The sequence below is a fragment of the Acanthopagrus latus genome, chromosome 5 (assembly GCF_904848185.1).
Source record: "Acanthopagrus latus isolate v.2019 chromosome 5, fAcaLat1.1, whole genome shotgun sequence".
NCBI lineage: Eukaryota > Metazoa > Chordata > Actinopteri > Spariformes > Sparidae > Acanthopagrus > Acanthopagrus latus.
In genome coordinates, this window is record NC_051043.1 from 27364226 (window position 1) to 27389931 (window position 25706).

Below are 25706 nucleotides of genomic sequence, written 5' to 3' on the forward strand. Positions count from 1 at the left end.
AACACAGTGATCACTTGCTGTGAAAATGGTTTCCAACACAGCCACAGGATTCATTAATTCAAGTCACGACCACACCAGAGAATAATAAAGATCTGAAAAAGTTTACTGCCATGATGTTCCGTCTTTGGTCCAACTTTCTGAACCTGGACCTGTCACGTGCTCGGTGCACTGAAACCTGTTTGACTGCTGTGATAACAGAACCGGGTCGACTGTCTTGATCTTGCAGTATCTGCTCAGTGTCACATCTCACCTTGTCTGATGCAGATTTTAAAACGTGCACACTGTAATAAGTGAGTTCTAGGTATTCAGGGGTCCTTTCATGGCTTTTAGAGCTCGAGGGCTGACAGAGAGAGTCGACGACATGAAAGAACTGACCACAGGTTGGACTGAACCATGCAGCGAGGACACGGGTCACAATGCTGTACCACCTGAGTCACCGGGTCGCCCCCATAACAATCTTTTACCATCCCTTAACATGTCAGTCACTGCTAAGTCAGCTGTAGTAGTACGATGGCTTGAAATTAAAAGACAAGTTCACCCAAAAATGAATAATTTCATCCTCATGTGGATGGAGAGTCAGGAGAAGTTTCATAGTCCACAAAACATTTCTGCTTTAACGATAACGAAAGTTTAACGATGACTCGAGAGGTCGTTCTGCTGCCTCACCACTGTTACTATTAACACTTATTTTTATATGGCTCATAATTCTGCACTTTTACTGGGGTAAGATCTCGAGTGCAGGACTTTCACCTGTGGTGGAGGTTTTGTCGGTTTGACGCTTTGCTATTTATACATTTGTAATCCGTCTCCCACCACCTGTTATAAAGCTTTTATCGAGCGTTTAAATGCTGCGTATCAGTAATAAAGTACATATTATTAACTTCAGCAGTTTGGGAGTCTGCTGCTTTACACGGACTGAGCCTTTAACACAGTGCAGTGCAGTGGCGCCCCCTGTTGGAGTGAATAAATCACATCGGATCAATACATCATTAACAGACTAATGCCTGGCTCAGCTTTGGACGAGCGACTCCCCTCCGGTCAGTGACTCTGCAGCTTGATCCCCCACAGAGGAGCCGATCAGAGGCGAGAGCTCGTTTGTCTTCCCGTTTAAGCGACGCAGTCAGACTTTCCCCGGGCAGCTCGGACTTTTAAAGACCTCGTCACAGCTTCTAAAAGGAGCCGCCGCACCTCAGAGATGCACTCGGCTGTGGATAAACCTCAGACTTCACAACGCCGACAGACTTTGCATGCAAAAGCTGCGAGAGCTGCCTGGTCCGAAAGTCTGAGCCGAAGAAATCAATAATCAGAAAGTGTGTGTGAAAACAATGCACGTCGGCTTTTCTCTGGACTCTGGGAATGTGAACTTTGCCCTTTTATTCTGTCATAAATGTGGACATACTGACCAAAAGCGTGTGAATTTATCAAGACTTTTAATAGTTCTTCTTCAAATGATGTACACACAATGAACAAAATCAAGTCAACCGAAAAGCATCTGATTAAACATTTGATTTCTTTCTCTTCTTTTTCTTTTTTTTTTTATCCTTTTACAGCATTTCATACGAATCAGCCGTCACCACACACAAAAGACACACACTCAGAATACACAGCCACCTCTGTTGTAGTCTTTCACAAGGCCTTAGAGAAAGTGCAAACATCCTGTGGAGCCGATAAAAAAGGGCTTCAGTGTAACGACCCGGAAAAAAGGAACCAATTCAACCTGGAGTCTGCGGGTAAAACAGGGACACCGGGTGTTGTTCTGTCTCTCTCTCGGCTACGTTTGCTACCTGCGTGTGCACGTAGTACTCAGAAGTGTTAGAAAGTTTAGAGATGTCTCACCTGAGCCTTCATCTCAGGTGGCCGTGGTACTCAGAAAGCGGCTATAAGGATACAGAGAGAGCAAAGTGGCAGAGAGAGCCCGATCGGTCATCACTGATGCGTCCTCGACACCTGAGGCTCTCTCCCAGTTTGCCACATGCACACAAAGACTACAAACACAAAATTAAACCATGGAATGACTAAGTAAGAGAGCCGGCAGCGGACAACTGCTGCTAGTCTATAAAATGTCCAGATGTTTGATGTAGAAATTAAAAACAAAAACACACGACGACAAACATTTCCAGGCACACGTCAGACATTCGGAGAATCTGATCCTGCTGCTGACCACACGCTAAAAGGAAAAACTCTACAAAATGACAAAGACAACAATGATGTAGTTTGTAAGTATTTATGTGTCTCTTCCACAGCCCAGACGACCACCTTCCCGCTTCACACGGGCGGAGGGACAGTTAAAGCCTTTTTTCAGCCGCATTTTTAATAGAAAGTACCCTAAATAAATATGCAGACGCTGATGATTCACCTGCTGATTGCAGACGCTAAAAATAGACTCCAATTTGCAGAGAAATTGTGGCTAGCTAATGATTAAAGAGCCTCATGCAGAGGAAACGGTCACGGGGATACAAGTCACGCGGCTGTCCGTCTCCAAAAGAATAAAGGTCGTGGCAGGACGGGCCCGGCAGGGACGAGCGGAGCACCTGCTCAGTGATCATTGAGAACGTTTACCGAGAGATAAATGTCCAGAAACTGGAGCTTGTGTGCCAATAAACACAAAGAGGGACAGGACAGAGAGGGAACCAGAAATATCTGCAGTCTCAGGGGGGATAAAACCATCAGCCATGTGGTCAAAACGGGACAGAAATCATCATTAACCATCCTAATTAAAGAGCTGAATGACATACAGAGCGCAGCCTCCGGGCCCGACACAGCAGGAAGCGGCTCCTGCACTGAGTGAAGTTGTAATATGGTTGGTGGGTCAGGTGAGGGGGAAGCAGGAAGAGGCGCCAGGAGTCTGCGAGGGGCAGCGGCCGGGTCGACGTCGGGGCGTCTCTCAGTTCTTCAGCATCGCCTCGTAGCTCTGGAACACACACTGGGAAACTTCTGGAGCTCTGCACTTCAGAGACACCTGAGAGGGAGCACAGACGAGCAGGATGAACGTTATTTCACTTCTACACTCGTCCGTCAACATGCAGGAAAAAGCTCTGACAGACAAATCAATGCAGAAGATGCCCGCTGTGGGACATGATTCACAAAAGAGATAATACATTATACATCAGAGAATACATCACAGCTTGTGTTAGTCTGATGGAGTAAAAACAGGACAAGCTGCAAAAACCAGCGATGGAAATAGACAGTAAGCTGCTGTAACACAGGATTATCAGTTAATCATTAATAATACGAGACATGCTGCACCTCGTTCTGTCAGAAAATGATTTTAAGCATCGACATGATCTTTGCTTGATGCTTAATCAGAGTCTGGCTTCATGATTAACAACCCTGCATCGATTTCATGATTTATTTTGAACATATTTGCATCGATACTTTGGGTTCCTAACAAAAGAATGACAGGCAAGATTATTTATGCAGGAGGGAATTCTGTCACCAAAAAGGTTCACTACAAAAATAATTAGAATACATTTTCCATCTCTAAAGCAAAAAAAATACTAGCTTCTGAACAAGATGCAAGTTAAAGAGCACATTTTAGTGCCGAGGTTTCAGTATGTTGATGATACTCAGCATCACATTATGACTCCCACTTGTTCTGGATAATCAGAGCATGAGATTCATTTTTAATTTGTGCCCATATCGGATAGTCGGCAAACAACATTTTAATTGTTTAACATCCTAAAAGGTGATAAATGATTAATAATTAAGATCCATCAGCATTACAAACAAATGAAACGGGAAGAGAACAGGCACTTTGCTTAATGGATTGTTTTGACCTACAAGGTCTTCATCAGGTAAACCGTCTTAACGTTTCTTCAGTTTAATGATCTTAACAGTACAAATAAGACCAGAGTTAAGAAGCAGACGTCTCAAAATTCAATATCCTTCAGATGAAACAAACAAAAGCTAAATTCAGTCTCAGAATCAAACATATTGACAGAAATATAGATACATCAACGGGAGAAAAGAGACGCAGCCTTTCCACTCTGATGTTATTCTCAGCAGGAAGTCGGTTTAGGATTTCATACAGCTTCTCAAAGTCACGTTTTTTTTTCCCCCCCCCATCAGCAATCGTAGCACAGATGTTCTTCCTCAGATCCAGAGAGAAAACTCTTTACAGGAAACACTCGGCAGCGGGAGATGTGGGATCATTGTACCAGGACAGATGCTGTCACGTTGTTGCTCTAAACACAAAGACTGTTATTTCCAATATTTTAAAAATGTTCCACTTTTTAATTGCTCCATAATTAAAAACAGCTGCGCCTCCTCGTCACAGACAAACGTCTCTGTGATGTGAGAAAACAAGCTTTTTTTTTTTTTTTTTCCTCTTTCCCCTGACAGAAACACAGACGCACTGCAGAACGTCTCCGTCCACACGGAGCCGTTCTGCCTCCAACTTCTCCTTTCAGCTTTCATCACTGTCATTTTCTTAGAATCACATTTGTTCCACTGGAAAAACGTCTGGAGGGGGAGTCGCAGCGCAAATCTACCAAAGATAGCGAGTGCAGCCCCTCCTGTGACTAGTTTGGAGTGACAAATACAAACAACGCAGAAAGATAAGGAACTAAATCCAACATTATTACGTCTAAGTTCTGTTTCCAGCCACATTAAGTCCTCGCATGTCTCTTGTTTTGTCCCGTAATCATGAAAATATAAAGTGTTTCCAGTAAAACAGTCTCCGTGTTTGAAGCTCCAGCCCTGTTTTGTCTTCTGAGGCGGCCGCCATTATTAAAATGTTTGGATATTAAAAATCAAACAAAGGCGATGGGAGTGTGTGGTGGTGGATGCCACGGGGCTGCAGTGGAACACAGCAGCAATACTGCGCAGCTCCTTAAGTGTTGCCTCCATGTGCTCAGCGCTCTTTATTAATGCATGCTGCTGCTGCTGGCAACATTTAAGCAGCCGCTCTCCTGTCAGCATGGGGTAAGAGATGTGAGGAGATGCGGATGGTCTAGCCACTGCGCAGACTCTGCTATTAGGAGACCTAAAAAAAACTGCGTGCGTTCAGCTTCAGGCTTGCTGCTTTGAAAGGATCAGGATTATATCAGCAGCACAGACGCGAGGAAACAGACAAACAAGTGAGCAGGTAGCTACGGTAATGATGGAGGAGGTGTAATCACATGGTGCAGATGGAGAGAGACGGGATGGTGTTTACATAATTCTGTCTTTCTTGGTGCCATCATGTGTTTTTTCTTTCAGCCAAAACTCTCCTTTGAGACACGGCGATGTGGATTCATCTGGCTGTAAAACACAGCAGGAGTCTATGAGAAACCTGCGTAAACGGGGACACGGAACCGCTGCAGCTCTCTGACGACGGGGGTTCAGGATGTGGAGTTTTTTCAGGCGATACAGATAATTACCCACTTTCCTCGATAGACAATAATTTCACGAAGAAATTCCTAACCCGTAGTTTACTCACACCTGGGAGGTTTTCTTCTTCTTCTCCTCCGTTTATGTGTTTAATTTCAGACTGAAACCAACTTTCAGTGAAAAACAGCCACCTACTGATACAGACTTTGTTAAAGCTGCTCTTGTCAAGTCAACAAAAGCAGCCTGGCTTCATGTCATTTGCTCCATTTATCGGCTACAAGTTCAGCGATTCACTACAACAATATTTTATTGGTAATAATATAACAATTTATGGAAAATGAATCAGGAAATCAATATAGGACTGTACGCTATCAAGGTAGACAGCGTTTTCAAGTCACACGTGAGGATATTCATGATAACAGAAATTCAGCACGATCAACTCATCCTGAACAAAACACAGGTTTGTCTGTTTCTGGTTGATTCAGTTCATCCAAAGCTTCACAAACAAAAAGGACACGTCATCGTACTGTTATACATTATTTGTAAAACTACCAACAGCGATAAAGTTCTGAGAAATGCGACATATATAACAATGTGATGACTAACAGCTGCATCTCTAAGCTCGCGTCGTGCAGCACTTTGGTGTCCATTTCTGTGTTCAACCAAAACCCTGAGCATTACCAGCTCAAGAGGTGGAGAGAGGAAATCAGCCAACATCACCGGGCGAATAGTTGCCATGGGGACAGGAGATGGCAGATGAGAAGACCGTGCTTCATGTCAAAAAAGACGAGCAGCTCCCCAGTTCTGCGCTACACAAACTATAAAGAATACATGAGGTCGGCCGAGTGAATCAATCCGAGAGCTACTGACGATTTCAAAATTAGAAACTTACAGCGCAACGCGAGAAACCCAACTTAATGTTTTGGGAGACGCTGACAATGAACCCACTGCGTCGTTTAGTCGTGAGGATGTGTTGCTGCTGGAAGGTTTAACGTTACAAACCTTTTAGCAAACAGCGTTAGCAGTTAAAGTTAAAACAGCTGATCCTTTGCTGTGATCAGTATCTGTTTGCATTGCAGGTTCAAGAAGAGAAAAGATCATTAAAGATTGAAGAGATCGAATCACCGCGACGTCCCGCAGCAACAATCACGTCCGAGCAGACAACTGGCGGTCGAGCAGCGCTGCACAGATACGTACGTTCTTCCAAACTTGTTTATTTCAGTTCCAGCCTCATGTGTCACGTCTGAATATATAAGTAGTTACCATAGTGATCCCACCGTAGAGATGTTTTTTCCACTGTGCCCATTTTATGTCCTGTGCCGCTTTGATATCTACACAACAGCAACGTAATAAAGTGTTACTGTGTCATTGAAAGAGTCGTTAGTGATGACCTGTTAAAGAGATTTACAAAACTTTGAAATAACATCCTGAATCAAGACAAATCTCATGATTGGTTCAATAGTTTGTTTTCGTCGGATCTTCCACTTCCCTGTGCAATGCACTGTGGGGAAATACGGTCCATTAAGGCTGCTGTTAACGCAGAACAGAGTCAAAGTCAGCTGGAATAAGCACAGAGTAAAACTAATAATAATAATTGGGACACAGCTATAAGGAGAGTGGCATCATGGGAGAGCTGGAGCCCCGATCGAGTCTTAAGACAAAACAGTGTTATTCAAATATGCGTCCGCACGTCTCAGTGAAGGCAATGAATTAAAATTGTTTTAATTTCTCGTCTTCAGAAGCGGAATAAAATCCAGACAGTAGCCGTTGGCAGGGCTGCACTTCTTCAGGTCTATAAATAGCTGCTGACAAAAGGGCTTTAGCAGCTTGGCTTTAATGTGCCGTGCCAAGAGAGCGCAGAGACCATGCAGCGGCTCGGAGAGACAAGCGTCAGAGTACGCACTGTACATGCAGCATGTTTGACTTGGAAGTCTAGTCTCCTCTACACTGAACAATTTATGAGCCCTCCGTGAAAGAAAAAAGTGGGGGATCCTTACGAGCTCCGCTGAGGAGCAATTTGAACTTCAGAATTAACATGAAATGACAGGAGGGGTACAGAGCAGAGAGTCCTGAATTAATGAGGTTACAGCACAAATGGGACGCACAGGGGAAATAAAAATGCAACCGATCAAGAGCGAGAAAATGAAAACTGCACAGTGCCCCCAGCAGAATAAGTGACACAAAATAAATACACTACAAATAACCACAAAGTAAAAATCTCTCACTTCAGTCAATTAATTTCACAAAAATGCTCCTTAAGCCGCATTTTTCAAAATCTCCCACATGGCGTTAGGACAAATTGACTCGTCTAGACAGAAGAAAACATTAAAGTAGTGGTGGTGATAAAAGTATGCAGTCAGTGCCACCTTATAAATAGAAAACTTGATCTACAGGCAGTCTGAGTGATGAACAGGGAGGAGAGTCACACCAAGGTCCTCGTTCTGGACCAGTCACGCAGAATTTTCTAAGTCGAACGCAATCCATCAACAGCAGAGACCGCAGGCCGCTGACAGGGCGGAGACACGAGACAACACGATGGACGCCACAAACGCACGGATGAGTCACCGATACTAGCCCACACGCTAATCAATGAACCTTCACCACACTCGCCACTTTTTATTGAACATCAATCTCCCTCATCACTCTGATACGTCACTTGGAAAAGCGGTTCAGTGGTGACGGTGTTTTGTCAACAACGTCACGCTGACTGAACGTTAGTGGGAATGTATTTCACAGGTCTCCTTCCTGTCTTTTACTTCACGCCAGTATTGTTGTTCCTTGCAGATCATTATAGTTAATCTGAATGTCTGAAAACTAAAATTCCAACATGTTGCTCCTATGAGAGCTGCCTCGGTGAACACGGCGCTCCTTACTAATGCTGCTGCTGCCGGCAACATTTACACAGCCGCTCTCCTGTCAGCGTGGGGTAGAGAGATCTGAGGAAACATGGCCAGTCTAGCCAGTGTATCGAACATGCTATTAAGAGACCTACAAACTGCAGGATTCATGTGTTCAGCTGAAGGCCTGCTGCTGGAGTATCAGTATTATATCAGCGAGAGATTTCAATCTGAATACTTATATCAGTTTGACGACTGATTTCTCTGCAGCAAGTTGACACACACATCAGGGTTTGTTCCGATGTATTGCAGGACCAGCGTCCCGCCAGGCCCACTGGGATGATGATTTTTTTTTTAAACTCAATGTCTTAAACAAGTGGCAAATCTACATGAGGAACAACTCACAGTGAAGATCGTACAGCAACATTAGCGAGTGTGTGGTCGAGAGTGAAAAAGAGAGTGTTAAAGGGGTGAATGTAGCAGCCTGCAGACATTTTAGTATATTTCAGGCTGCTGGTGAATAAATAGTTTAAAGTGAATCAGGTTAGCCACAGAATTAGCATAAACTTCCACCCAGGCTAACTTGATGCCTCGGTCACACTACACGACTTTCAAAGTTGTCAGATCGATGAGGTGTTCACACTTCTCAAGTCTCTGTCTTGTAATCCTTGTGGATTGCACACTGAGTGATGAGCGACAGGGGGTCACACACACTACAAGATAACACAAACACAAGACGTGACACTGGAACGATGCAGTCCAACTTGATTGTGCACAGATTTGCAGCCAAAAACAAGAAAGAAACCAAATTCTCTAGTAAGCGACAGACACATGGATTCACTCCACTGCAGGAGTCTTGCAGTCGATGCAGCCTGAGGATGAAGGTCGACTGCTCAATGTGTAACCATCATTTAAATTAAATTAAAAACAACATTATTTATGGGGTAAAAGTTGTTCAGAAAAGTCAGAATTGAGTCTCAATGATGAGACCAAACTCGTGAATTCACATAAACCAGCTAAGAGAGTACTGACCGTGTAGTTTGGGTTTCCTGCCTGCACCCTCAGCTCAGCCAGAACCCAGATGCCGTTGGTGAGTTTCATCGACTGGTACAGCATGTCCTGACCCTCCACTGTACGCTTGGCTATGGTGAAGACGTTGCTAGCCTGCAGTTTGCTGGAAGCTGCATCTGTTGAGGGAACATTTTAAAAATGTTAAATCTATACTACTACAGCTAATCTTTGTATTAAACCACTGAAAACAGTCATTAAATGTTCTTTCCCCCTTTATTATCCCCTTAAATTTCACTCCAGGCCGCCTGTGCTGCAAACACGCAGTCACTAATTTGAAATAATCTTTTCTCCTCAGACTGTCTTGCTGCTCTGTGCCCCAGTAGGATGTGAAACCATCTCTCTGTGTTGATGAAGAAGAAATTTAATCTGTGGGGGGAAATCTCCATTAAGCTGTCATTAGGAATTCTTCTCCAGTTCAGCTGCTCTCACGCCTGTGTGAAACTGAATTATCACACATAAATAGGGACTGTGGCAGATGAGTTCTCATCAAATACAATCTGCTTCATTAGCAAGGATTTGAATTTGAGATGGCCACGGCTCTGTTGGGTTATTTCTACACATGGGGAAGCTGCTCGACATGGCAGCGGAGTGCGGAGTTCTTCAGGTGGTGCATTCTCGTTTCATCCTCCATTACCTGAGCTGAGATGGCAGTCTTTGATCTGAAACTGGGCCTCGTTGTCATTAGGAATGTCTTTCCATGTGGCCAGGAACACCTGTCGCTCTGCGGATGAACAGACACAATCACTGAATGTGGCAAAGACAGAGCACAGACTGTTTATAACAAAAAAGGTAATATGTACGCCGGGCAGTGAAATAATTTAAGTCGGTTTCCTGCTGCGGCTCCAGAGCTTTAACTTGGCACCACCGGCAGCTGCCCTGCTGCTAGACCCATCAGGAGGCACCGCGGGGGGAGAGGCCAGCAGGTGTTCTCAGAATAAATAAACCAGTAACACACAGCGACAGAAGGAGGAAAGGCCAAACACTGGTGCACAATCGAAGAGCAACAGCCCAAAGAGTTGAGCGAGTGCAGGTGAGGGACAGACTCACACACACACATCTACGTCAAACTTGTGCACATGCTCACACTGACGTCTGTGTGTGTCTTTGACGTCAGCCTGGTTTTCAAGCTTTGGAGTGAAGAGATTTATCCAAGAGACACTCACCCATCTTGCCGTCCTCTACAAACAGCATGCTGATGGGGTACTGGGAGCTGAAGTAGAATACGTCAATGTTGTTCTTAACAGCCACCTGCGAGAGTGATTACATCCAAGGAGGGGGGGAGGACAGAGGAGGACGACAGGATGAGGAACAAGAAGCAATATGTGGGTAATTACTTTACAAGTGCCCTTCAAGGATGGGCATTGCTGGTTTATGTGTGCTGTTTACTGAATCAGAGGGCTGCAGTCCTGAGAAATCTCTCTTTCATAAAACACACAGGCCTCCAATCACACTGTATCTCAGACTGAGCTAGCAAAAGCATATCAGCAAACGTCACTTAGGAGCTGATTATATCAAACACAACTCCTTTCCACACACAGCCCAACAAGTTGAAATAAATAAAGATGAATGCAGAAAGGAGGCAAGAACAGCAGACTGTGGTTAAAAATAAAAACGCCAAAAATAGCGACAGAAATGACAGAAAATAAATTAAAAAAAAGAATCAATGTGTCAGCTTCACCTCTAACAGACTACGGGCCCAGAAGAAATAGACCTGAAAGAACAGGTGGCAGCCAGAGTTATCAATCAGGCTGCTCACCAACAAAGTGCTGAGAGGAGGACAGCGAGATCGGCCAGAGGATAACAGAGGAAGGTCTCTTGAATAATTCATCGCGGCGTCTTATTCCTGGGTGCAGTGCAGGACTGCCAGCAACACAGCACGCTACACAGAAAGAGCTGTGTCAGGCAAAAAGAAAAACATGTCTTTTTGCCTGACACAGCTTTTCTCAAGTACTGTCCAGATTCTGAGTGCCATTAATTATCTTGGACAGCTTAATGTTTTAATCAACCATCAGAAATTTAAACCTGCAAAGACTTTGTAAATTGTTGGTGTTATTTATTTTTTTTTTTGGGGAGGAAAATACACAAAAATTCTTTCATTCCAGCATTTTTTATTTTTTGTAATATTTCCCTGTTTTCTTAGTCTGCTTGTGGCAAAGTTAACAGATCGGACTCAGATGACTCTTGTTGTGGAAAACTGTGATGGATATTTTACAACCAAATGCAATCAGTAAAATCAATAAATGCCTTAACTGAGGACCATTACACATTGGAAGAAATCAGAATTCGATTCAGCTCATTCTCTCTCTTACTGATTTCTGACCAGTGGTGTGGCCCCTGTGTGGCTCCTACATCCCTGTAACACAGAGTATTTCCCCTGTGTAATGGACCGGCTGCTCGGCTGGGTAGCAGCGGCACACAAGTGTGTAAAACATATGGCAGTCTTAGAACTAAAGCCCACGTTCTGTAGAAGAATGTGTCAGCATACTGTTGGTTTCCATCCCTACATACATTGATCATTTTACAGAAATGACAAGAGCGGCTGTCATCCTTCTCCCTGAAATGAAGCCACACTCTCAGCTATTTCTTCCTCTCTAACATTACTCCTGGTTTCCAGCAGCTCAGATGCTGACGCAGACAAGTTTTTGAAGACATTGTTTTGCAATGCGCAAATGTTAGAAAACCAGGCTACCATCGATAAAAGGATTTGATAAGCTTGTATGTATACGATCCCAGTGGATTGGGTAATTTAGAACCTCTTCTCAACCGGAACCGGTTCGTGATTCCCATCCCTTTCTGTAACAAGCAATCCTGTCACCACTTTGATATGTTTAAAAAAATAACTGCTGTGTCAATGAAGAAGGTGCCACGGTGGCAAAATATGCAGGAAACTTGCACCCAAAGGTAATAAAGTGTTTCACTAAAAAAAAATAAATAAATAAATAAATAAAATGCTGATTTGTGATAGAAAGGTGCCTTATTGACCATGGCGCTTCATAACATCAGCACCACTCAAAATAATATTCTGGGATATCATCTTCCACAAGACAAAATACACCAAGAAGCTCTCGAAATAAAATATCCAAGAAAATGTCAGAACAGACGACAGTTCTCATCAAAGCAGGGCCTCGAGGCAGCAGAGCAGAAAGGTTAGCAGGTCTACTGAGGCCAGGAGAAACAAAGGAGCCATGTGCTGTGTGACCACTAATGGCCGCCTCCACCTCCATCATCCCCCTCGACACTCTTATCTTCTCCCTCCAGCTGCACCCAGCACCCGTCCGCCATTCTGCCCAGTTAAAAGAACCACCCTGATCAAAAACAAGCCAGCCTCCGCCGCGCTTTTTGTTTCCAGCCTATCACAGCCGCCCTGACGGCTGTTTCATGTTTCAATCACGTTTTTCATTCACAGCGTGGGAATTCAACAGTATGGCTTAATAACCGCGAGGATGCACTACTAATCGGCGAAGACGCCATTGGTCCTTTTTTCTGGGCAAAACTCCAAGAGAGAGACGGGTTCATAAGTATTTCAACCATGAAGCAATTTTTGATGTTTTAGTCCTGTAGACATGGGATATATAAAGATGAATGACTAAGAAGTTGAGACACTGTCAGCCTTAATTTGGAAAGCAATGTTTTTATCTGATTATCAAAAACTTAACAAGCTGTGATGTCTACCAGCTCTGCTAACATTACCACACACCTCTGACAGAGAGCTGTCACAGTGTCTGGGAAGGAAGAAGTGTTAGGACAATAAATTGGAGGCACTGGTGTCCTCAAAATGGCCAGTGTTAAAAACTGGCTCACATTACACTGTGCCTCTGGTCTTAACTTGACATTTGACCATCATCTTGTTGACAGCTTGCATCACTGTCAGTCCAGAGACAGAATTCATGAAAAAAAATCAACTCAAATCCAAATCTAGCGAAGTTCAGGGGCAATGAATATCATGAGGCTGTTACCTGCAGGTTGGTGAGAGGCTCCATCTTCATGACAGGTCCCACAGTACTGAGGGGAAGGGCCACTTCAATGCTCTGGTTTGGGCTAACAGGGGTGAGAACCTGGAGTGGACCGGCTGGAGCGAGACCAAAGCTACAGAAGAACACAAAAAGGTGTTAGAAAATGTGAAAATACACTAAAATCTAAGCTAAGCACGCTGCTTAGATGATGATCTTACCTGTTTCTGTTAAACTGGATGGCAAAGTCAGTCATGACACTCATAGCTTTATTAGTGAGGGTCATCTCCATTTGGATGACCCCAGCACGGCGGGCAAACGTGCCGGATATCTCCAGACCTTTGGCCTTCATGGCTGGAAGCCAAATCTGAACATAAACAAGATCAGTTCTTTCATTAGTGACCCCGCCACTGCTGTTACGTTATTCTGTAGTTCTGTCGATCCCAGATTATCAAGACTCACAGATTTAGGAGGGCTGTAGGCTCCCATGGGCATACCAACACTACCACCGAGGTCGAACAGGTCATCCAGACCGCCGCTCACGGGCGCAGGGAAAGAAGCTGGCATTGCAGCTGGCGGTGCACCAAAACCAGCACCCATCTGTGGGTCAGAAAGCAACAGGTTACCTCAAAACATTCAATGTCACATTTTACAGAGCAACCCAAACTCAGAAGATTACTTACAGCAGGACTTCCTCCAAGGTCGCCGCCAAGCTGAGCAGGAGAAGAACAAAAATTTAAGGTTATCTGTTGGTGCAGTCTGAAATTATATGATGGAGGGTTTGAAGAGGGTGGATGGAGTGCTGGAGGGTCTAAGAAATGTCTTTCTGATGCCTCAATGACAGCTATGAGGGGTTTATACTACTAACAAGCAAAATAATAAGGTGATATGAACGTATATAAGAGAATGTCTCCTCTTATGCAACTGACCTTTTACTGTCCACACAAATCCAACAATCTAGTGACTCAAATCCAAAAGGTTTCGTTCAAATTCTACTCGCTAAACGTGTCTACTGTGAAGATGAAAAGGTTGGGGGTATAGTGACCAAAACTGGAGGTGCACAACAAACAGTGATTCCACACAGTGACAACGCTAAACTACTGTGTATGGAAGACAAGAACGCTGGGGACTTTTACTAGAATCTCACCTAAATGGAATGAGAGACATACACAAAGTGCAAACAGGCACAAATGACTGCTGAGGAGGACTATTTATAGGACAGAGTGGTACGACAGGGGACAAGAGGGGGCTCTAAGCTGTTGCTGGCCTTTACTGGTCCAGCGTGGTCCCCTGGACCAACCTCAGTGGGGCTGTAATCGGGGGGCGATGGGGACTGATGAGAGAGCTGAGGTGACTGAGGGGTGTCAGTCCGCTGGGGAACGGGTGGCTGATTGAAACATGAAACAAATCGCATTGCTCAGAGATAAGAAAAGAGACGGACTCAAGGACTCAACAGCATGCTTCCTACAGATATCACGATAAGAAAAGATGATAAACGATGGATGAAAATTACAGAATGATGCATGAGAACTAGAGCAGAACTGCGCTGATTAAACCAATCGTCTAACATGGCCTGACATGGTTTACAAATGTTCTGCCCTTTCCCTCTGTGTAGTTACCGGCTCAGACTCATCCCCCATCTGCAGGTGCAGCGTTGAACAAAGAAAGGAAAACACACAGGAGTCAAAAGAAAAAAAAAGAAAAAAAGCACCAAAAGGTAGAAAGAAAGAATACAAAGTTACATTAAATCATGAGATCCTAAAGACAATAAGCCTTAAATCCACTAAGATGTGCTAAACCAGGCTTTCAGAGCCCAACAGCTGCACTCAGCTGTTGTACTACAGCGGTGTGTACAAGAACCTACCAGGCTGTCCAGTCCTCCTCCGAGAAGGTCCATAGCACCCATCTGCATCCCAGAGGAGGGGGCCGGTGGTGGTCCGGTGGTAGTAGGAGGTGTCAGGTCCAGGTTAAGCAGATCTCCCAGGAGGTCTCCCTGGGACGGGATTACAGCAGGGGGCGCCTCAGAAACTCCAGCAGCAGAACCTGTATCCGGGCTGTCAGCACTCTCCCCTCTAGAAGTAATCAACACAATCAATTTAGTGAACACCTTTCTGTAGTTATTTGAAAACTATTGTACAGATACTCCTGGTTCCTGCTTTTCATGTAAACTGTGAGCAGGGTTTATGTACATGTGGCTGTCAGATGAAAATATATAATATATATAATAAATAATAATGTGACTAATAAGATATAAAGTCTAGAGAACTTAAACATAACAAGACATTCAAGACTTCATGAGTGTTACATCATGTGTAGAGCTTTTTCTCTCATTGCTGATTTCAGGTGCTTCTTGCTATCCAGCATGCTGCAATTTCTGCCTGAAATAAAATATATATGGACATTTCTCCAAGCAGCAGCCTCTTACTTTGGGTTGACAGCAGATAACCCAGGTCGGAAAGGTTAGTAGTGAAGTAATCGTGTAAAAAAGGCCAGGCAGACCACCGAAAAAGTGTCAATGTCCTCCTCCTCATGAAATGGAAGATGTGACAACAACATAAAAACTAAAGATGTTTCAAACCAGAATGGCAGAAACAGTTTAACTGGGCAGCGGCTCAAACAGAGACGCCTCGCTGGAAATACGTCCAGCAAAACCATTGTCTAAAAAGTCTGGCATAGACTGCGAGCCTTTTATGCCACTAAACTGCGTTTGTAACTCCATGTATTCCACTGAGAGAGATACCAAATAGATGTTGTGAGTTGTATCTAAAAGGCAGGAAGGAACAGAGAAGACATGATGCACAGTTCTATAATGCTAGAAAGTGTTACACTCAGCAAATTTGAAGTTAAACGTAATAGCCAAGTCAAGAAGCTTCGTCCACTTAAGTAAACAAACCCCTTTTCCCTGTGGTGTTGAAAGAAAAAAGAAAAAAAAAAAAAAAAAAGGAGGGGGGCATGACTCACGATCCAGCGCTGCCCGGGAGTCTCTTGTGCTGAACGCCGCGGCTTCCCTCAACAAAGGCACTGGGAGGCTTGTGGTAGACGGAGGCCAGAGTGCCGATGTGACAGATGAGCTCCTCCAGCAGTGTGGGTTCAATCAGATCCGTCTCCTCAGAGATCAGGGGCTTCTCAGCAAGAACCACCTCCTTAGCAGCCACGGGGTCTGTGGAGAGCAGACGCCAGTAGATGTAGCCACGGTCCCTGAGGTCTGGGTTATCAGAGTCCTGCAGTGAGAAAAAGGAGGCAAGAAGAGGAAGGACTCTTATTCACGGAGCTTATTTAATAAATACTTAATGCTAGTCTTCCTTCGTCCCCCTGATATGAGCGACTGAGCGGTGATTCAAAGATGTCAAACACTGAGTCTGCCTTGGCACAGCTAAGATTTGGCTGATGCATGAGGCAGACTGACAGCGCAAGTCTGTACTACCTTTGAAAAAAATTAGAAAGTTCACACGGTTTCAAGAGTGCTAAATCAACTGGACTCGTTTCAGTTTCTAGACGTTTCACCTCTCGTCCAAGACGCTGCGTCAGTTCTGAGAAGAGAACTACTTGAGGGAGACATGGATAGCATTGGGAGCAGCAGGCCGCACGGCGAGGATTATCACATATCTGTAGACCGTATCTGTGTGCATTTTCTCTCTCACCTGTGTGGCTAAGCTCAACACCTGCTGCACCAGCTCCTGCGTCTCAGTGGGCTTCTTCAGGAACAACTTGACGATTGCTGTCAGTAGCTGCAGCTGCACCTACAGGACACAATGAACACAAACCAGCACATGTTAAAACCTCCTTTACAGCTTCTTTTAAACGCCGTCAATTAAGTTTAATTTGGCATGAAGTTGTATTACAATAGTAAGATGCATCCTAATGATGATCTTTTAACAACAAGCTATGTAAAAGTATGGTAAACACATAACAAATATAGTTGAGACTCATTTTACTTCTCTGTTTCCTGTGGACACACCCTGTTGAGGAAAATACTCCAACTACTAGTTTAGTCTGTCGTTAACACACAACAGCACAAAAAACAAACATTTTTCTACCCACAAAACCACCAAATGCAATCAGAAAATCCTCTCCAAGACAATAATATGGGAACCGATCTATAAAATAGTGAGCCGTCTGGATAAGAAAGCCCAGTGTAATCAAACAACACTCTTCAGTATGAAAGCTGGCTTCTCTACAAAATGTGTCTGACCCAGATTTGAAGTAAATGTACCATTACCGTAATGTTTTCACTTAAAGCACAGTTAATACAAAATATCTTACTCATCATAAGCTCTTTCATTTCTCAGTTTTAACGAGAGCAGTTCTCTGTGGTGTTGTGTATGACGTGTCACCTCCATTTTCAGCGCTTCACAGCAGCTAAACCAAAGGCTTTAATTATTTCCAACGACAGAAACTTAAAATGTGCTACTTACTGCCAGCACTGCCTGCTAATTGAAATTAAAAATGGACGAATTAACAACCTCCCTGCACTCTCCTGAACACACCTGAGTGCTTTCATCGTGGAAACCCTCCAAAAAGCTCTCCAGCAGCTCATCAGCATTGTCGATGCGCTCAGCATACTCTCCCACAATCCAGATCATGGCGGCACGCGCCTCCGGCTCATCCAGGGAGTCCAGGTTTTCACACAGAGTGGCAATCACACTCTCATACCTGCAGACGGGTCACACAAAACAAGATCGCATCCAGTCAAATATCACAATTATATGAGGAGAGACACTGTAATGAAAAATATCACACAGAGGAAATTAATCTAATTGTCTTGAAATTGAATTATTCTGTTGTGACCAGCAGGGACAGAAACAAAACAACAAACAGTCTCCACATCACCTACTGCCTGCTTCAACACTCAGGACACACAGAGCAACATTAGCGTTGCCTTGGAGCTGTTTATTCTGGCAGCCTGACAATGTAAATACAATATTCACCATCCTTTTTACTCTGTGAAGGTCTCGTGGTGGAGGCATTTCTAACCTTCACTAAATGCTTAATAATGAACAATTACATTTACATAATGGTTGAATTACCAAAAAGATTTAGTTGATTTCTAATTAGAAAAGGCAGAAGTTTGAGTGGGTAGTGACTCATACAGCTGAAGGCTCGAGCCTTGCCGAGCTGGAAGCTTTGCAAAGCTGCTCCCTGTACGACTCACGACTCCACAGTGGTGTGTGGGAGAGGTCTCTGTCTGGCACATGAACGCACTCTGTCGGATCCACAGCAGAAGTCACGCTCCGGACGAATAAACCTGACCTTCAGCCAGGTGCAATCAAGACAGGCTGTTAAGTGTAATCCACCACAAAAAACACCCTCTGCGAAGCCGTTAACAATTTTGCTGTTCAAAACCTTTTGTGGAAGCCGTTTTAGGATGAATGCCAACATGAAAACAGTTTTTGTCTGTTTAATGAGCTTTCACTCTGCCCATTTAAACAGCAAGAGAGAATAATCTGGGGGTCAGTGATGTGGAACAGACACGCTGTCTGTGTTTGTGTGAGTCAACACCAGAGCTCTGACAACAAAACAAAGCATCTAATCAAACATACAACGTCATACATCTGAAATGTCTCAATATGAACAGCTAGTGTTGGCAAAAGATGACCACACTGATGCCTACGTGGTAACCTACTTGTTGGGGTACTTCCGGAAGATGTCCTTGATGACCACGATGGCCTCCTGCACCACGTAGTTAACCTTGGTTTGGATGAGGTCTAGCAGTGTGCTGACACAGCGCTCGGCTGATTGCTATTGAAAGCAGAGGAAATAAAAAATCAGTCAGAAACAGTAAAGAATGTGGATAAAGTGTAGAGCTGCAATGATTAACCAGTTAGTTGTTACTAGTTAGTCAAAATCCTCGGACTGCTTTTAAGTAATTAATTAAGAGACAAACATCACAGTTCTATTAGTATCCAAAATGGAAATACAATAACGGGAGTAATGATTTGTTTTTGTTATCTATCATAAAAACAGTGAAACTGTGTCTTACTGATGGCTTTTAATTATTTACAATGACCAACAAAATATCCAGCGACATTATGACATCATCTCCACCCACCTCTACTTTGATGGCACAGCGGCCAATGGCTCTGACCGCTTTACGGACAAAGTCCACGTCCACTTCAGTGGCGTACTCCTTCAGCTCAGCCAGGACCTGCAGACAGATGAGCAGCGGTGTCACTCAGATCACTTCGTTATCTATAAAGATAACGCTTTTACAAGTTTTACAAACACACTTAATGTGTTACTGCAGCAGGTGAGTTACCTGGGCGATGTTGGCTTGTGATGCCAGGCGAATCATGATGTCCAGCTTCTCCAGTTTGACATAGATTGGGTCATTGTACTTGACAAAGAAGACCTTCATCTCGTGTTTCAGGATCTCTGGGCTACAAAAAGAGACATTTGTTGTCATTTGTGGCGATTGATTTAAACTGCAACACAACACACAACAAAACAAAAAGGAAGCCAACTGTGTTACAGTACATGGGACTTCTGTCGGGGCCTGCGATTCTCAAAGTCTAAAGAATAGCAAAAGACCACATTTACCGTCTCTGTACGATGAGGTTGATGTTTCTGAGGGCCACATATTGCAACTCGGGCTCAGCAGAGAGGAGCGTGACCAGTGGCGGGGCGAGCTTCTTCAGCAGGGTGCCGTAGTAGTCCAGGTCTTTGGGCAGCATCTCCATGAACTTCATTAAAACTTTAACAGCTGACAGCACCACTGCAGAGTTGGCATGCGAGAGCCGTGGGGTGACACGCTCACAGATGCTGGCAGATGTTGAGGAAATTGAGGGAGAAGGATCGGAAAATTAAACAGGGTTTACTGTGAATGTTTGCTTACTTACACGCAGCATTATTAAAAGGCTTTGCTTACCTTTGGGACTCACGGTCATCGCGAGGTGTGTAATTGGCCAGGCAGTCAAGGATGAATATCTGTCCCCACTCTGTACACTCATTTAAAGCCGTCAGCAGCTTGTTGATGGTCTGCGGGTTCAGGTCCAGTAGATTACTGTTGGGGTGAGACTCTGCTATCTCCGACAGCGCTGCCACTGCGTTTGCTACAACCTACAGATAAAAAAAACAAAACAAACAGTAGCCACCAGATATATAAAGATATCGAAGACAGGTCATTGAACTAACCAACACAGGGCTTATCAGTTAAAGACAGAGCCGGCTGTTTCAACCTTAGCATGACATCTGGCTAACTCAATAGCCAGCTAGTATGCCGCTCAATGCAGTCGTACCATGGGGTTGGAGTCAGATATGAGGTCTTTAAGGGTGTCCAGGAAGCCTTGGTCCTCCACCAACTGAGCGTTGATATCATGGAGCTTGGCGACACACACGGCGGCCGTCTTTCTCACGTACGGGTCTTCATCCTTCAGACATTTTCTCAGCGGCTCGCAGAGGTACTCCGTGATCTTGTCCACACGGATGCAGCCCATCGTACGGACAGCAAGGGCCCGGATCAGAGGGTTAGGGTCTTCACAGTCCTGCATGGGTGGTTCAGAGAGAGGATAACTTCTGATTCATTTCCGTTTCAAGCTACAATATCGGAGAGGCTCTTTAAAAAATGTTTCCATTTAAGAATTAAATCAGCAGATATTGAGGTGTCACTGTTACTGCATTATAATGAGACTGAAGACAGAAATCTCCAAATGATACTGATGGTTGTATTTAACCTTAATGGATACCCTGAAGTTTTGTAATAATCACATTCAAGTTGAAAAGAGAATATTTATCACTGCAATCATAGAATGCTTTGGAGAAATGTCTATTCCCCTGAACATAATGAGTAAAGTCTGAAACTCTGTGATAACAAGAGTTTGTCCCAGTGGTGACTTTCTAACAAAACAATTTCCCAGTAAAATTAATTCCCTTCCTTTTTAAATACTTTTCTTTAATTATGTTTTGGCACAATAACTGTCTTCTATGGCAGAGTACAAATTAGTTTTAAATAGATCATTCAATATACATTTATAATGGATTAAGCGTTACCTTCACAAAGGTGTTGACAGCCATGATGGCCATATCTGGCTGACTCTTGGCGTAGTTCATCAGGTAGAGGTAGACGAGCTTTTTCAACTCCAAGTTGTCCGTCTGCATGCAGTTAACAACGTCTGGGAACAGAGCGCTGAAGAAGGGACGAGGAGTTATATAACTTCTGACTACAATAACGTGCTACAGTTTAAGCAAAACTCTCGGCGAAATGCAACTTCAATGGGAGTCCACCTTACCTGTCCTCCAGGTTATGTCGCATTTGGAGATCGACACTTCTACACTGGCAGGACGGCGGCGAGCGGAACAAGCTACTGCTAACGTGAGTTGTTCAAAAACTCTTTTTAGTAACTCTGTGTACACAAACAATGTTCTCAGTGCTCGAGTTCATGTCGACAGACCCTGGCGATACTACGAGCAAAGTTTCATGTTGTGTTGAGCCTTCTTAGTGTTTTAAACAGAGATTTTAATGCTAGCCTAAACGTGCACCTTACACTAAGAAAGATAGTTTGACCCGAAAACAAAAATACGGTGAATCTGCCTCTTTTGTCGTAATTATGTTTTTACACGAAGGTTTGCTAGGTTGCATTTTTGCTGAGAGTTTTGCTTTAATTATTCCAGTTGTTGTGTCTCTGACTGTTCCTGGCTCACCTGACATCTTTGCCAACTGTCATAGATGCAATGACCTTCTTCACAGCCTCCTTCTTCTTCTCCTTCTTATCGCTGTTGAGCTCTGCCTTGAGCTCAAAGATCTCCCCTGTGCACACAAGAGAGAAAAAAAATAAGGGAAATCACACATCGTGTAATACATTTGTGATATAAAAGGCTGGAAGGGCGAACGTGCAGCGCTGCCCATTTTTCACAAGTCACGACAGAAAAAAGTGGAAAGTGCTGATATAATATAAAACAATCAGTATCCTCTCAGAATCCCTCGTACAGATCAAGGACATCAACGTCCGCAGCAGTTTTCTGATACTGCCGGGTTGTGTTACTTTCAGGTGTTTGTGTGTGCATACCAGAAGCAACAAATCTGATCAGAGTGCACGACTGATGGTGCACCGTCTAAGCCTCCTAATGGCAAAGTGATCGAAGGCTTTTACATTAAAGCTGCGGCCGAATGTGTTTGGTTTGGTGTTGTAGTTAGCCAAACAGCAGCGGACTTACAGCTCCAATAACACAGCGAATAAGAGTGACAAGGCTTTAAAGTTTGCCTTCTTTAACTGTCCACCTTAATGGACACACCCACCGGCTTACCTCACCTTTCTGGGTTTCTCTCTCTCACAGTGTTTGTCTGCTGCTCTGTTGACTTTACTCGTCAGCAGTGTGTTTTTTAAAAGTCGCCCAAAAAACACACCTTGTATTTTGGAGTTTTTCCACCCCCGATTTCACAACCACAGGAGAGCCGTGTGTGGAGGAAGCTTTTCTTTCAATATGTAGCCTATCAAAACCAATGTGGTATCAAATGACATAGAACAACTAGGTGCTGTTGGGATGTGATACTAGAGAACATCTCTGTCTTTTGGTTTCTATGAAGGGCATGTGCAAGGGCAGACTGTCAAATAGTTAACACTAGTTAACCACCTACAGTCCAGTTGTATCTAACTGACTTATCAACGCAGAAGAAGGAGGAGATCTAACTCGTTTCATGCTGTCGTACTGGGTAATCACGTCACCGTGTGAACCTCTCAAGCAGGATTACAGAGGTTTTGTTTTTGTTTTGGTGCGATGTACAAAACTGAATGAGGCTTAACTGTATTTATATATTTCCAAGGAGTGTCAGTTACACACCGACTGGCATGAATTAGACTATAAAAATCACACACACTGTCAATTTTGGGCTTATATTTGAGTTCATCTACTTAGAGTTTCCCAGGCATTTGTAAACCGCTAATCACTCCCAATCTTCCTCCAAGATGTTAACTGCAGACTGCACACGGCAACGTCAGGCAGATGCACAGAAAAAAAAATCAAGCAGAAACTGAATGAAACATGTTCTTTTTTTCTCAAGCAAACACGAGAGTCTGTTTGATTTTACTGAGCCTGGTGTGTGAGAAAATGCACAGTTTTGGGTTGTGTGAGTAAAGCCACAGAAACAGAACAGGAGGCACAGCAGGACGGTCAAATCTGCCAGTTAATGCTCAATATGTCTAATCTGATTTACAATAACAAGCGCAGATCGCTTTGTGGTAACGATGGCGAGATGACGCAGGGTGATAACATCTTTGGCTCTATTTTAAAGCCGGACAAGGTCAGTTAGGTTTCGTTATATTCAACAGCTCAAATTTACAGAACATGGATTTCTTAAAGATCGCTACAATCTTAAATTAAGCAAGCATCTTTGACAATAACGTTTACAAAATGTGGTACAATTTGCAGGGATAATAATTTAACACCACGCAGCTGACTCTGCCATGAAATCCACCATGCACATTCTTAAAAACACTGCATAGATGCTTGCAATTATCGATTAGTCAACTCGTTTAATAATTTATCTAATGAGTGTATGAGTAGTGGCGCTATCAGACCTTTCTTGGTAGTGGTGAAGTACTTGGAGTCCGTCATCTTGGATCCAAACTGTCGATTCTCCTGCAAGAGATGAGTGAGGGTGAGAAAGACGACTGGGACAATCTCTTTTCCTGAGCATCACAAGAGCAACAGGAAATACTAGAAGTGCAAGCGCAGGGAAATAAAAGGAATTCCTGTCTTCTCCTGAACAAACGGCAGTCGCCTATCAGAAAAGAAAACAATGGATATCATCTCTTTGAACTTTAAACAACTTCTTGGTCAGCATGAATCTGGCCAACAGATTTTCTATTTTCCTGTTGTTGATTTCCCACTATTGACCCAGAACCTCTCTGAGAAAGACCTTCTCTCTTTTACACAACAACACTTCCTGCCATAAAACTGAAGCGACTGTTGGTCAAGTTGAAGGAAATAGAAGGAAGTTTAACCCAAAAAATAGGGAACAGAAACTCAGATTTCTCTCCTGTTATGAGTAAAACAATACTCGAAAACCACCTGACGTGACACTTTCTCTTCTTACAAACTGTAGTGTACTTATAAAAGCACTTCTCCATGTTTGTTGTCATCATAATTCAAGTTATGTTGCTCTTTTTGTACAATATTAATTACACTTTTTGCTTTACTGGAGGTTGTTTAGCTATAAACACTTGGTATATAATGTTTGTTGAACTACAAATATTGATGGCAGGTGTCTACACATATTTAAGCTGTTCATTCATTAAATTCAGATAGCCATTAGCAGATAAACAGACATCATATTTCTATATAACAGCAACAAAAGTGCTTTAAGAACAATATCAAGGAACACTGTATTTATCTGTAGCTAACGTTTGTTTGAATGAAACTTCATAAACATGCTAACAAGGAGGAGAGATGTTGCCAGCAAAGGGCCAACCAGTTGTTCACGTTTATTAGCTGTTGGTAACAAGTGACAGCGTCAACAAAACACAGCTTTTCATTAATTAAACGTAGCAGCTTCATTGTTAATTGAGCTTCAGGTGGCTGACAACATCAGACAAGCTGTTAGCCACAAGTTAAGACCATACGATGCGTTATCGGAGCTAGCGAGACGATGTAGCTGAATATAACACGCTTGTATGCCAATTCACGCCATATTAGACATACATAATAAACACTGTATTCTTGAATAGTTTCCAGACAGACAATATGAGCACTTCACAGCAGCTGACTGTGAGTTAAGCTGCTAGTTCAGCCCCCGAAAAAGTAGAGGAAAGGTTTCGCTAGCTGGTTAGCATCGAGCTACCGTGACGTTAACGCTAGCATAGCAAACTCAAGTGTGGCTAAACAAATCACTCGGGAAAAGCAAGAAAACGTGAAGCTAGTTAAACTGTTCCGATGGTTGTGCAGCCAGTTACTCACGCATAACTGATTCGCCCATTCCTGCATGTTTGCAGCAGTTAGCTGAATGAAGCTAATGCTAAAAGGCTAACTTAGCTGTGCGGTGCAGCAGTGTGCCTGTCAGTGTCAAGCTAGCGCCCGGCCACTTTTTTCTAGCTCGGTACGGCTGAGACGTGACCTTCTAAGTACAGGCTTAAGGATGCCTTCGCCGGGATAGTTAAGCTCTTAATCTATCGGCCTGGTTCAAAACCTTACCCAACGACTTAGCGTACCTTCTGGAGTTAAAATTAGACTCGCCGCAGAGTGAATACGGGGAGAAAAAGCTCCACAAACATCTTACCGTGACAGGCGAGCAGGGGGCTGTGATGGCCTTCGTCCCCTCCCACTCTCGATTTTTACTTCCGTCTTTGCTCTGAGTAACGTTTGCAAACAACATCAGCGTCAGCTTTCATTCAGAGAGGGCTGGGTACACAAGTATTGTTGTTATTTTAAACAAATTCTTAAGATTAGCGGCTGTAGGTCAAAAACGCAGAGGAGTCAGGAGTCCACACATCCTCTCCTCAAGTTGAGATACTTCAGTAAACAGAATCTGGTCAACGTAAAAGTACTGATTCAACTTCTTTACTCCAGTAAAAGTAATAGAGTACTAGCTCTGAAATGTACTCAGAGT

At 43.6% G+C, this 25706-nt stretch overlaps 1 protein-coding gene across 5 annotated transcripts; it reads right to left on the reverse strand.

The window, feature by feature from the left end:
- Positions 1-1413: 1413 nt before the first annotated feature.
- Positions 1414-25470, reverse strand: ap1b1 (adaptor related protein complex 1 subunit beta 1). 5 transcript variants are annotated; one of them, XM_037097862.1, is made up of 24 exons: positions 25058-25077; positions 23680-23740; positions 21806-21911; positions 21155-21290; positions 20404-20649; positions 20034-20224; positions 19706-19927; positions 19425-19545; positions 19218-19313; positions 18792-18907; positions 17656-17821; positions 16810-16908; positions 16130-16389; positions 15033-15240; positions 14788-14808; positions 14436-14555; positions 13852-13881; positions 13631-13768; positions 13390-13535; positions 13175-13304; positions 10382-10466; positions 9853-9939; positions 9180-9334; positions 1414-2959 (listed from the first exon to the last, which is right to left on the reverse strand). In XM_037097862.1, exons 2-24 carry the CDS (start codon positions 23714-23716, stop codon positions 2885-2887), a joined length of 2991 nt encoding a protein of 996 aa, XP_036953757.1. In that variant the 5' UTR covers positions 23717-23740; positions 25058-25077; the 3' UTR covers positions 1414-2884. The 5 variants fall into 5 exon arrangements, with proteins under 5 accessions (XP_036953757.1, XP_036953753.1, XP_036953756.1 ...); XM_037097858.1 differs by lacking the exons at positions 14436-14555; positions 25058-25077 and adding an exon at positions 25377-25470; XM_037097861.1 differs by lacking the exons at positions 14436-14555; positions 25058-25077 and adding an exon at positions 25309-25395.
- Between the last annotated feature and the right edge of the window lie 236 nt (positions 25471-25706).

Coding starts and splice junctions, on each gene's coding strand:
- ap1b1 (XM_037097862.1), bottom strand. CDS start 23,716: ATGACGGACTCCAAGTACTTCACCACTACCAAGAAAG. Junction 13,536..13,630: donor CCTACAGCCCTCCTAAATCT/GTGAGTCTTGAT, acceptor GTTTATGTTCAG/ATTTGGCTTCCAGCCATGAA. Junction 9,335..9,852: donor AGACTGCCATCTCAGCTCAG/GTAATGGAGGAT, acceptor TTCCCTCAACAG/ATGCAGCTTCCAGCAAACTG.